Source organism: Caenorhabditis remanei, chromosome IV, assembly GCF_010183535.1.
Source record: "Caenorhabditis remanei strain PX506 chromosome IV, whole genome shotgun sequence".
NCBI classification, from domain to species: Eukaryota; Metazoa; Nematoda; class Chromadorea; order Rhabditida; family Rhabditidae; genus Caenorhabditis; species Caenorhabditis remanei.
In genome coordinates, this window is record NC_071331.1 from 12,618,985 (window position 1) to 12,630,749 (window position 11,765).

The following is an 11,765-nucleotide window of genomic DNA, read 5'->3' on the forward strand; positions in this document are numbered from 1 at the left end:
ACTTGTCTCTGTGCCAAAAGTGAGTGAGAGAAAGAAAAAAAGTGGACCGAATAAATAAATAAACAAGATAAACGCAGATAAGTTTTTATTAGACATCAGTGATTAGGGTTCAAGGACACAATTTTATCAGGAAAATAGATTTCGAAGTGGAAGGGGTTCAGGAGAAAAAGAGAAGATATTGACAAGAGATGTGCATTAATAATTCATCAGAGGGAAGTGAAGAAAAATAATGAAAAAGAGAACGGAAATGAGGGTATTATTCGAATCGATATCCACGTTTGTGAAGAATATTTTTCAGAAATTCGATACTTCCATGGCTTTGATGATCCAGTTTTTCGCCGCCGAGCTGAAAATTGGTGGGATTAAAATTTATTTGGAAATACCGTAAAAACTGTATTAGAGCGACACCTTTAATAGAACGGCACCTCTAATAGAACGACACCCACCAATACTCGATTCATGAATATGATTATCCCAGTGTCCTTTCTTGGTTCTGATTAGAAGCAGCGTTAATAGTAACCTCTAGATCAACAAATAGAACTTTCAAAAAAGTTTTTTTCCGTTTAACTTTAATGAGTTTCTGAAACCACAAAATTTTTCTGAGAGGCGGTTGAAAAATAGAGCGACATGTCGCTCTAATACAGTTTTTACGGTAGTCCCAGTTGTGTTCAGATAACTATGTTTGGAGGCGATTCAAATAGGAAATGTAGATTTGAAGACAAAGATTGATAGCGTTTTTTTTTGTGGAACATCCTCAAACTTCTAGTTCAGAAACTCACCAAAATAATTCGATTCTCCTGTTCTTCCAACTCATCTCTTGGCTCTTCTTTCACAATTCGACATCTCAAACTTGGTTTCGAAAGGATGAGAGCAGCAAAGTACTTGTAGTGTGATTCAATGTCTGTCAACATGTATTGAGCGATTCCTTCGTCGAAAATCTAGAAAAATGTTTGGATTAAGTAGAGTAGATCGGTTATATTAGGGTAACACAGGGTTTTCAGAATTACTCTGACACTGACGGTCATTTTTAGTATACTGTCAGAAAACAGAAACTTTTGAAGATACCCTTTTCCAGCATGCTACTCACTTTTAATTTTTAAGATTATTAAAGCTAAATAAATATATCCCTTATTATTTCTACCCGATACAGTAATTCATTTGTTTCCCTCACCTGAATACTTCCATCAATTTCCCAATCATGATTCCATCTCTCCACAAAAAGTGCCAGTTTATCCACGTGGATCTCTGTGATTGTTGGTCGAATGAGTCGAGTCGAAACGTCTTTTTCACGGAACATCTTTTTTTCGTCTTCGTTTTTTGTCGCTGAATCCATTAGAGATGATTGAGAAAATGGAAGAAGTTCAGAAGAATTGACTAATGGATTCGAGATTCACTTGGATAGAGAAGGGTGGATTTGAATGAATTGGAACGAAGAAATGAAAAAGGAAGAAGATAAAAGAAGGAGAAGAAAGAGATTGATTTAAATTTGATAAAGGGTTGATAACCGTGATGACACTGTCAACATCATCCAAATTCGTCCGATCTTTTATAGAAAAAGAGAGGAGTCACAAGGTAAAAAAGTAAACTAATAATAACATTAATAACAGAAAAGTCAACGTTCGTGCCTTTTTTCAATCCAAAAATTGAAAGGAGTACCTCTTGGTAAACACAGAAAAAAGTCATATCTGAAGAGGAAGAACACCAGAATGAGTCAGTCAAACAACACAAAAAAGAGAGATTGAAACAAAAGAATATTTCGAAACAAAATGGGATGAATAGGAAAAAAAGAAGATCCGCCCGGAGGGAAGAAGAGGAAATAAATAATGGTGGTCTTGGAGAAGGCGGGTGAAAAATGAGAACTGAGTGACCGCACATTAAATTGAAAAGACGAGGGAAGAGGATGGGTAGATTTGTAACAAAAATCAAAGAGATTCGTACTGAGATATGCATTTCCGAGTATTTCTTTCTTACAAGATTAAGAATGTGTCATTGATGTATCAACTGTCACTGTATGAAGAACAAACGGAACACACCAAGATTCTCATTTTGGTAGTTGAAAACTTTTTTGCACGATCTCCGCCTAGGAAGCCTCTGCATCTGAAATTAGAACGCTCAAAATCAACATAATTTCAGATGAATCAATTGTTTTGCAGAGTTATACCTTTCTAGTGAGGTCTCTTACAAATAGTCAACAACTACACAAATGGAAATCAGGATTTCCAAACAAAGATAAACTTTTTGATCAGTATTTATCTGCTCAATTTTATGGCAACCGGAACCGTTCTAGAATCTTAGAATCTAACTAGTTGTCCAATAAAAAATGAAACTAGTTCTGATCCCTCTTGCAAAATGAACCCACTTTGCCACGTCACAACTACAGATCGGTGCAAATGATCGAAATGCAAACATGATCGATGATAGTTTTGAGGGTGTCTATTTACTTCTTTTGCTGTTTTTTTCTGTTCGATTGGAAGGAATTAATTGGGTCTCGGTTTCCTTAAAATTAACAGTTTCGGGTTTGATATCATTATCCAAAACCTTCATTGGTAGTGCCTCCTATTTCAGAAAAAATACTCGCAAGTTTGCCGGCTCATAACTTGATTCACAGAAGGATTTAGAAGAATTTTATTTCCGATTCGGAATCTGCTGACTCGAAAGTATCAAGAGCCAATTTCTTGAGTCGTTTGAAAGATGACACTTTGAGGACTTCCCTTGTCGGAATAAGCTCAAAAAATATACAGTGCTTGCGCACCTCAATACCAAAAAGCATTTCTAGCGAGAAAAAGGAGCAGCAAATAAACATGAAAACTGTGAATGGATTGGACAGAATGCATGATGAAAAGAATGAAAAAAGGGCTGTTGACAGGGGAGAGTGTTTGCATAAATTCCGACGGATTAGTAGCCACCCAAACACAGTATGATTCATGCCAATTCGAGAGAGAGTTTAGTGGCAAACTGAACTTCTGGGACAAAAAAACTTTAGGAAGAAGGAGGTCGAAAGTAAAAATATAAATAAACGGAAAAATTAGATACTGTATGCTCTGGGGAGGGCACAAGACAAATAGAAGAATGGAAGAACACGGAGAACCACACATTTAGAAAAAAGAAAGAGTTTTGTGTGCAAGTTGAAGAACAATAGTACATGCGCAAACATACAGAAAAAGAATTGACATTTCGAAATATACCAAATGAGACAGATTTCTGGAAGAAAAGAGATGGAAAAGGACATTTCGGAATGAGGATTCGCACGATTTATACGGGGAAGAATTGTTTCATAGGAGATGAGATGAAGAGTGGAAAAGACACAGAAAGTGTGGAGAATTGTATACAGTTTTTTGAAAAGTTCCGTTTCGTTAGCCAGTCGGAAGATTGATTCCAGTTAGTAGGAACAATTGGTTTAGCCGTTTAGTCATCCAGAAGATTTTTAGTTTTGTATAGTATACTGTAATTGGTTGAAGTTTTTTATAGTTTTGCAATTAAAAAAGTCATAAATCACTCAGAAACTATTGAGTGTTGGTCAGAAACATCTTTGTCAGCTTCTTTTCTGAAAACAGATTTTCACGTTCCTGTTCAACCTGTTCCAAAGTTCCAAAAATAATATTTAGTTCTCTGTTGAAAAATCTCTTTGCTCATTTCTTTTAGTTAACATAAATGTATTATCAATATCACTTAAAATATTTCAAATTTATTAAAATTTCAAAACAGTAAATCTCTTGAACTAATAAATAATTCAGTTTGTTTTTGTCGATTGTCCCCAACGTGTCTCATTCGTCACTTCTTTCGTTGTCTCATTTTTCTCTGATTCAACACGATAAATGCTCAGATGGCATGCTCTCAATAGCCATTTCCTGTAGGGGGTGACAAAAGTGAATGCTGAAATTGGAGAGAGAACAGGAACAAATAGGAATGCAGAGAAAATGAGATATTCGAAGAATGGATCTCTATAGATTTTCAGTCGACTGATGAAGTAACTGACAACTCCAATGAGATAGAAGCATGGGATGATGGCTTGGACGGTTAGAGCCTGAATTAGAGGTACAGTAGTAGTAGATTAGAAACTAACGCTTACCCGAAGTAGCTGCAACTGTAAAGTTCTTGTATTCGAATTCACTTCGACTCCCTTGAATGACATTTTCTTCAATATTTTCTTCCTCAAAACAACTATGCATAACACGATCGGAGTACTCATAACTGCCACGTGGATGATAGAAAACATTGCATTGAAGGAGGTACTATCAGCAATTCCGAATATCATGAGACCTTTCAGATTGTACTGAGGGACTAAGGATTGTTGGATTTTAAGAAGAATTGAAGGATCGGTGAAATCAAAGAAAAGAAGAATCATTTGAAAGAATGAAGGAATATAAATAATCAGAAGAAGCAGGTTAACTCTAGTTTTTGATGGTTCTGACTTCACCATAACATAGTATCGATAGCAGAATGACACGAACAGTAACCAGATTGTGTGAGTGTATACGTGGACAAGGACACTGTACCTGGAAATTCACAATTCTATTTTTCCGGTTCTAGATTATTAGGGTCTAAATCGTAGTTTGACAAAGAAGAGAACACTTACAAATCAAAACAAATTCTGTTATTTAACCATTGACAGGGTCCATATGATACAAAAATTATAGTCTTCTCGATTGGAATCATTCTGAAAAAACCAAATAATTCAGCCCGCTTTCTTTCCTGAAAGTTCTATAAAACCAACCTCATTTGTAATACAAAGTTCACAACACAAATAGCCAGGTTAGTGATTGCAAAGTTGACAGTGATGATAGAATACGTTTTGATTACAGTAGGACTTTTCCATGCTGCCACGTAGCAGAGCAATGAGTTCAAAACACATCCGATTAAGGATAGAGTCGTGTGGAAAATGATAAAGATTAAGGACATTGGCTTAATGGATTTGGGGTAGAGAGAGACCTCCGCTTTTATAGATTTTTTAAAAAGGAATTAGAGGAATATGCCACAACAAAAAATCACGAGATTGTAGTCTTAGATGGAGCACTAGAATTTATAAAATAAGGAGAAGCGATTAGGTAAGAATAATAAAATATGAGAAGAATGAATAGGAGGTGTGATTGATCTTACAGACTTTAGGAAGAGGAATTGGGAAATGAACGATGGTCAGTTCAGTGCATGGACTTTAAAGAATGACGGATCAGTTACAGAATAGGAATTGTGTTTATGTGACGGAAGCTCTGATGCTTTCTTTTTCACAGAGAACAATCTACTTGACAACTACAAACCGATGTTACGCAGTACCGCCTACGATTCAGAGAATAAATTAAAACATCTAAGATACGAGAGAACTCTCGACACAACTGCTACTCTTTGTCTTTGTTCTCAAGAATAGTTCAAATCGATTAGATTTTCGCCATTAAAATGTTCAAAATTCTTCATTCTCATCAATGGTAAACAGTGATATATGCTCCTTGAACATAAGATCTGATTTCCTTTCCGGTGTAGTCATAAATCCAATTACGAGTCTCAGTGTTGCACGTGAATGAAGCTTCAGTTGATTGTCTTTTATTCACATTTATGCATTCTGAAACATAGTCGTAGGTACATCCGCCGTCCACTTCAACCATTATCAGTAGAGCCACGTATGGGTACACTACATTCAATTCACCTGAAGTTTTGATAATTTATCAGATCTAGTAGAGTGAAATGAATTGGAGACATAAAAGTAACTAAAAGGTTCCAAAAAGTTTGAAAATAACAGATATTTAGACAGAAAACTAACTTGACACTTAGGAAAATCGCACACTAAAGTTTCTCATATTTGTTATCCTATGTCAACAATCAGGTGTTTCCTTTGGTATTATCTATTTCCAATCCAGAATCAGTCAGATCTAGATTCATTTTCTACTTTAAAATTCTTCCCCTCTTTTTCAATGCAACAACAACTAGATCCACTTACGAAGGGAACTGCAAAAAGGACTCCCCGGAAAATTATTATGGTTGATCATTTCCAACGTGGCGGTACAGGATTCGTGTTGAATAGCTAAATTCTTCATTGTGCTCGGTCGACCATTGGGAATGGATGGACATGCGCTAGCTGCAGAAGGAGGTTGAACGCAGGGACAATCTATAATTTTCTTTATATTCGACAATCATCTACGAAAATTGAGAGGTTGTTTGACTCACTAGAAGACCCAGTAGTTGGATCCCCAATGCATGGACATCCGACAGACTCAGAAAGGCATCTTCTCGTTCTGACCCATTGGTTATTTATTCTCTGATATCCAGTAGAATAATCGGACCAAAGTCCTCCAACTGGACAACAGCTCACAGCCGGTTCCTTAATAGTTTTAGGAACTGGACCACACATCATAGTTCCATTGATTACCATTGGAACGTAGGGGATACAACAAGATTTTTGAATTGGGTATTGACAAGTTTGCATATTACAGGGAATGAATCTGGATGAAATTCCTCTGAAATATATTTCAGATTAGTCTATTATTTCCTCCTTTCAGTAGTATCTCACGTGCAAATACACTCCGGAATTTCTGAACTGAGACATGTTCTTGTCTGAAACAATTCTGCACAACTTCCACATTCTAGCTTACATACACCATTTCCTTCGGTAGCCCATTCACCCCAAATTCCACCTGGTGGACATTTCCGTCCAGCATCACATGGCTGAAAAGTGATCGAAATGAATATAAACTCTTGATCTACTTACAGGAAATGCTGCATTGACGCAGATTAGAGAAGAAACAAATAGTATCGCCTTCATCATCTGAAGACTCATGTTTAGAGCTTGATTCTGATAGAACTGTAATATTATATAGGTTCCATTGAAACGATTGTTATTCAAATTCTGTCAAAGATCGAGGGTTTTTCATCGGTGCAGATGGCATGGATGTTTCGGAAATATCTGAAGACATGCAATATTTTGTATGTAGTTTGGTTTCTCCTGATCGCTAACAGAAATGACTCGTGTATGGTTCCTATCTCGAAGTTTGAATCTAAATTGGATATTTTTCACGTCCTTGCCTAAACCGTACCAAAATGTTAATGGGGGCCCATTCACAAGATAACTACTAGAAACAAAAACTTTTCTCATTAGTTTCAACATCATAAATTTCGATAGTTTCAGTGAGAACCATCAGAACATGACAGCTGCTGCACAATGAGAATCGTTCTGAAAAAATCGATCAGAGTTTCAACGGACCGCACCGAAAACCGAATTTCTGCGGACCGATCCGGATTTTTTTTAACACTGAAATTTTTTTTTGTTGTTGATTTTTCCGGCGAAAATGCTCACAAGTGTCCCTTCCATGTGTACTCCATTTACGCCACATTCCACCTAGTGACTTTTCGCCTGGAGTTTACCATTGTCTGAACTATACATGACTACTTCCAAGTTTTTATCGGAAGAGGATCGAGACTTTCTTTTTTGCAGTTTTATGGAGAAAACACTAGCTTTCAGAAAATTCCCCATAGCTACAAAATTTTCTACAATTCCAAGTTTCCATGATTGTGAGATTGAGACCTAGAGCAGTGCGTTAAGATGGGAACCTTGGATACGAAAAGCAAATCATGAGTTGACGAATTTTAGTGTACGTTTCCGCACTAGAAAGACTAGTCAAGTTTTCATCCATCTTGACTTATTTTAGGACAGAAACTGCAAGATAATTTCTCTTGCGTGTAGCTTACTGGAGAGTAGTTTTCAAAAAAAAAAGTGATAACTACATGAGTGGAGGTCTAGGGAAACTCCATACTTTCTAAGAAGCACGAAATCATCTGACAGTTTTTGACAACGTGAGAGTTTCCTAAATTTCTAATTCTTCAACTGATAATGAGTCCCGTTTTTTGCTTCTCTCTCCACCCAGAAAAGGTTTGTCGATGAGTCTCGAAATTTTTGAAATGACATATCAGGAAAATATATTTACAAATGAGAATTTTGCAAACACTTTATTCAAAATGATCTGCTAATCTTTTCAGACCCATGATCCAATAACAGTTCGAATAATTTCCATTCCAGTGAAATCATAAATCCAATTTCCAGAAGTTCCATTGCATGTGAACGTTGCTTTCTGTCTTTTGGTATCACCATCAGTACCATTTACGCAATCGAATACTGTATCAGTTGTGCATACTCCCGAAGCGTCTTGCATTATAAGCAGTACTCCTTCAAATTCCATTTCTGCACCATATTTGTCAGCTGAAAATGATTTGTTTAGATAAGTATTTGAGTTGTTTTGACAGCTTACTCAAAAGTTGACAATATGTATTTCCATCTTGATTTTCTCCAATCATAACGAGATCAGCACTATCTTCTCCATCATTCATAACGAGGTCTTGGTGTTTTACAGCTCTCCCTACTGGTATATTCTTACAATATTCTGTAGCATCCCCTGGTTGACTGCACGGAGGTTCTATAAATCATATTTGTCCAAATAGCAACGAACCAGTAATATGTACATACGGGTTTGGGTTTGAGTCGATGCTGCTGTACAAGGACATCCAATAGATTCAGCAATACATTTTCTAGTTCGACTCCACGTGCTGTCTGAAAGTTGCCATCCAGTCCACGGGGAGAACAAATCTGTTTGAGGACAACAGGCAGTTGATTCGATGGTTTTCGGTACTGGACCACACATGTAAACACCATTAATGACCATGGGAAGATACGGAGGACAGCAGGTTTTTTGAGTTGGATATTCACAGGCTCCGAAGTTGCAACCGATGTAACGATGAGAATTCCCACTGAAAATATAATTTCCTGACTTGAGATATTATTTCTCAGATTTAGTTACAACTGATTGTGAGACTCGATCCGTACCAATACGGGATAAATTCACATTATACTCACGTGCAATTACAGACCGGTGTACTCAAACACTCTCTAGTTTGAAATGAAGTTCCACAGCCTCCACACGTCATATTACAAATTGATTTCGTATCATTTTTCCACTCTCCCCAAACTCCATTTGCTGGACATCCAGGTTCTGCGCATTTCTGAGAAGTTACAGTATGGCACAGCTAATTAAGTTCTTTGACTTACTGCAAGTTGAGCGAAGGATACACCAATAAAGTAGAATGTGAGGAAACAAAATATAATATACTGTTGAGTCTTCATCGTAGCTCAACTTTGATCTACTTTCTTTCGTTTGGAATGATATTTATGAAGAACATTCATTCTTTGTTATGCTAATGTGAACATGATTTTCTTTCAAAAGACGTGTTGTTGATACTGATCTTTTTTTCAGAAATTCAAAGCCGAATATTTTACTTCCTCGACCAGAGAACAAAATCAAAAATCAAGTATACTGTAGCGTTCATTTGGATACTTCCTCTCATAATCTTTCCAGTGAGAAGTTTGTTTTTAGTGACATTTAGACATAAAATCTCTCAATTAGCACTGAAAATCTGTATTTCACAATTTTTTCCAATTTTTAGTGAATCCCTCCCGCAAGTGTAGCAAATGCGCTCCATCGGTACCTCTCGGTCGCCAGAGCGCAACCACGACCACTGCATTCCTTTCTACACATTTGCTGCCGCGGCGCTATTGATTTTCATTTCAACCACCCTATTTCTAGTATTTTGGTTATTTATTACTCAAACAATAATATTTTGGAGAAAAAAAAAGAGTTAAAATTTTTTTTCTTAGTTTCTCAAAATGCAACGACCACCAAGATATCCAGGACTTTCGTCTGTGGAGGAGAAAGTTGCGTTGGCTTTGGCTGATAAAGAAGGAATAGCACTGAAAAGACAAAGAGCGATTCAAGAAGAAGCGGAAAAGAAAAGATTGAAGAAAGAAGCCGCTGATAGAGCAAAACAAAAAGCACTTGTGAGTTTTTGATTAAAAATTGTAAAAGTTTGTAATTTTCTTTTTTTTGACATTCCAATTTTATTTTTGCTCTGAAATTTCGAGCGCGGATTTTTGAACACGGAACAGTGGGCGGAGCTTGTTGGGAAAACCGTGCGGCACTTTCCAGCTTCAAATCTGAAACTATTTCTCCTCTTTCGAGAAAAATTATGCGATTTCTTTCGAATTTTTGCTGCTTCTTGAAATCAAAACTTATTATAATTTTTTGAAACGGTATTTTCGTTATTTTTGCTACTTATTCTTCTTCGCAACCAATTTTGTTTCTTTTCGAACATTATTCCTTCTAGAAATGTTCACAAACCCGCGTACTCGTTGTCTGAGATGCTTCGGCACCCAACCGAAAACCAATCCAACAAAAGCAAATCCAACAAAAACCAATCCAACCAAAACATCCTTTCGATCCGTCAGTTGTCAAGTCAAACCAAATAATATTCCGGGATTCCATTGTCTTCAATACATTGGAACAGAATCGCAGTATACTGGAGTTCATTTTAAAGAAGACTATGGTTATATCCGAACGAAAGTCGAAGTTCCTACTTTCCTCCCTTTCAATGCTCCGATTCCGGACAGCATTCCTGAAAAAGTGTTGAGCGTTTGGGATAAAGAAAAGAAAGCTGAGAAGGTTACAGCTAAAAAGGTTGGAGTTATGTGTTTTTAATTAGTTATATTATAGTTAATATTGAAGGTTCAAGTGTAATATAATTAAATGAACATATTACAGGCTCAAGTTCAAGGAATAATAAGAAATCCAGTCGAAACTGCACCAGTCGAAGAGAAGTATTGCGGTCCCCTTCTGGATGGATCTGCACCTGAAATGATTGTGCCATCTGGAGCACTGGGAATGACTGAAACTCGGAGAAAACAACAAATCAATTATCAACAATCAAAAAGGAAAAGAACAGTCGACGCGGGTTTCGGTATTTCTGAAGCGGGGCCACCGAAATTTTACAAACCGAAATCATATCAGGTGAGCAAGTGAATCGCTTCAATTTCTCTAGAAAACACTTTCATCATTCTCCAATTTATATTTTTTCAGCCAATTGATCATTTGAATTCGCACGATTCTTATTATGAAGGATCAATGCCGTCGTCTTCATCATCGTTTCCAACAATTTCTGATTTCGAGTCAGAGCCAGGGAATATTGATCCAATCAGTCAAAGTATCCTGCGTTGCATAGAGAACTCATTGACTGAAACTAGAGAAGAATCAGATTTTCCTATCGAATATTCGAATGAAAAATCCATAGAAGTTGACAATCTCATCGCTCAGGTTCACGAATTCGCTGCTCCTATTGAAGAACCAGCTCCTGAATTGACCGAAGAGGAGAAGAGACGCATCGAAGATAATGAGAAGGTAACAAAAATATTAACTTTAGTTTTTATTTCAGTTTTCATTTTTCAGGCGATCGCTCGTTTCCGAGAAATCGGTCGACGAATTTGCGAGATCGAACTCATCGATTTCTCGGCGGATAAAGGGAAAAACGATCGAAAAACGTTCATGATCGCTTCTCGAGGAGAAGAAATTCTTGCGACTGTCAAACGGAATCTGGCAGTAATTCGAGATAAGCTTGGAGAATATGCGAAAGGAACAATCTTCGATTACGTCGATGAGTTGTCAAATTCATTTGCCGATGTTACTCCGAATGCAATCACTCGTCTCAATATGGTTGTCGCTGAAAAAATGAGACAAAACACAATGCAAGAAGTGGAGAAAGCAGCAACATCTTCGTTGGAGTCAGGGGAATTCAAAACGGAAGACTTTGAAGTCAAACTTGAACCACCCGAATATACGGAAGATTAATGTTTTTTTTTCACATATGATCTCATTTCAAGTGTCAAACGGTTTATTTTTCATACGTTTTAAAACATTGTTACTTTTTAGAATAAATTTTCAAAAACAAGGCAAGTTAAATAA

At 36.8% G+C, this 11,765-nt stretch overlaps 5 protein-coding genes across 5 annotated transcripts; 1 reads left to right on the forward strand and 4 right to left on the reverse strand.

Annotated features, from left to right (window-relative positions):
- Nucleotides 1–256: 256 nt before the first annotated feature.
- GCK72_013581 (uncharacterized protein) lies at nt 257–1,297 on the reverse strand (the record flags this gene model as incomplete). Its single annotated transcript, XM_003101312.2, has 3 exons — nt 257–346; nt 780–938; nt 1,172–1,297. The coding sequence occupies 3 exons, from the start codon at nt 1,295–1,297 to the stop codon at nt 257–259; spliced, it is 375 nt and encodes a 124-aa protein (XP_003101360.2).
- Nucleotides 1,298–3,730: 2,433 nt separating this feature from the next.
- On the reverse strand, nt 3,731–4,899 carry GCK72_013582 (uncharacterized protein; the record flags this gene model as incomplete). The annotated part of the gene is made up of 4 exons (XM_003089779.2): nt 3,731–4,024; nt 4,070–4,496; nt 4,577–4,657; nt 4,715–4,899. The coding sequence occupies 4 exons, from the start codon at nt 4,897–4,899 to the stop codon at nt 3,731–3,733; spliced, it is 987 nt and encodes a 328-aa protein (XP_003089827.2).
- Nucleotides 4,900–5,414: 515 nt separating this feature from the next.
- Nucleotides 5,415–6,766, reverse strand: GCK72_013583 (uncharacterized protein; the record flags this gene model as incomplete). The annotated part of the gene is made up of 5 exons (XM_003089776.2): nt 5,415–5,638; nt 5,930–6,097; nt 6,157–6,446; nt 6,500–6,654; nt 6,698–6,766. 5 exons carry the CDS (start codon nt 6,764–6,766, stop codon nt 5,415–5,417), a joined length of 906 nt encoding a protein of 301 aa, XP_003089824.2.
- Nucleotides 6,767–7,958: 1,192 nt separating this feature from the next.
- On the reverse strand, nt 7,959–9,100 carry GCK72_013584 (uncharacterized protein; the record flags this gene model as incomplete). The annotated part of the gene is made up of 5 exons (XM_003089777.2): nt 7,959–8,182; nt 8,232–8,396; nt 8,447–8,727; nt 8,834–8,979; nt 9,026–9,100. The coding sequence occupies 5 exons, from the start codon at nt 9,098–9,100 to the stop codon at nt 7,959–7,961; spliced, it is 891 nt and encodes a 296-aa protein (XP_003089825.2).
- Nucleotides 9,101–9,640: 540 nt separating this feature from the next.
- On the forward strand, nt 9,641–11,651 carry GCK72_013585 (uncharacterized protein; the record flags this gene model as incomplete). Its single annotated transcript, XM_053729898.1, has 5 exons — nt 9,641–9,815; nt 10,138–10,487; nt 10,572–10,817; nt 10,887–11,204; nt 11,253–11,651. The coding sequence occupies 5 exons, from the start codon at nt 9,641–9,643 to the stop codon at nt 11,649–11,651; spliced, it is 1,488 nt and encodes a 495-aa protein (XP_053584670.1).
- Between the last annotated feature and the right edge of the window lie 114 nt (nt 11,652–11,765).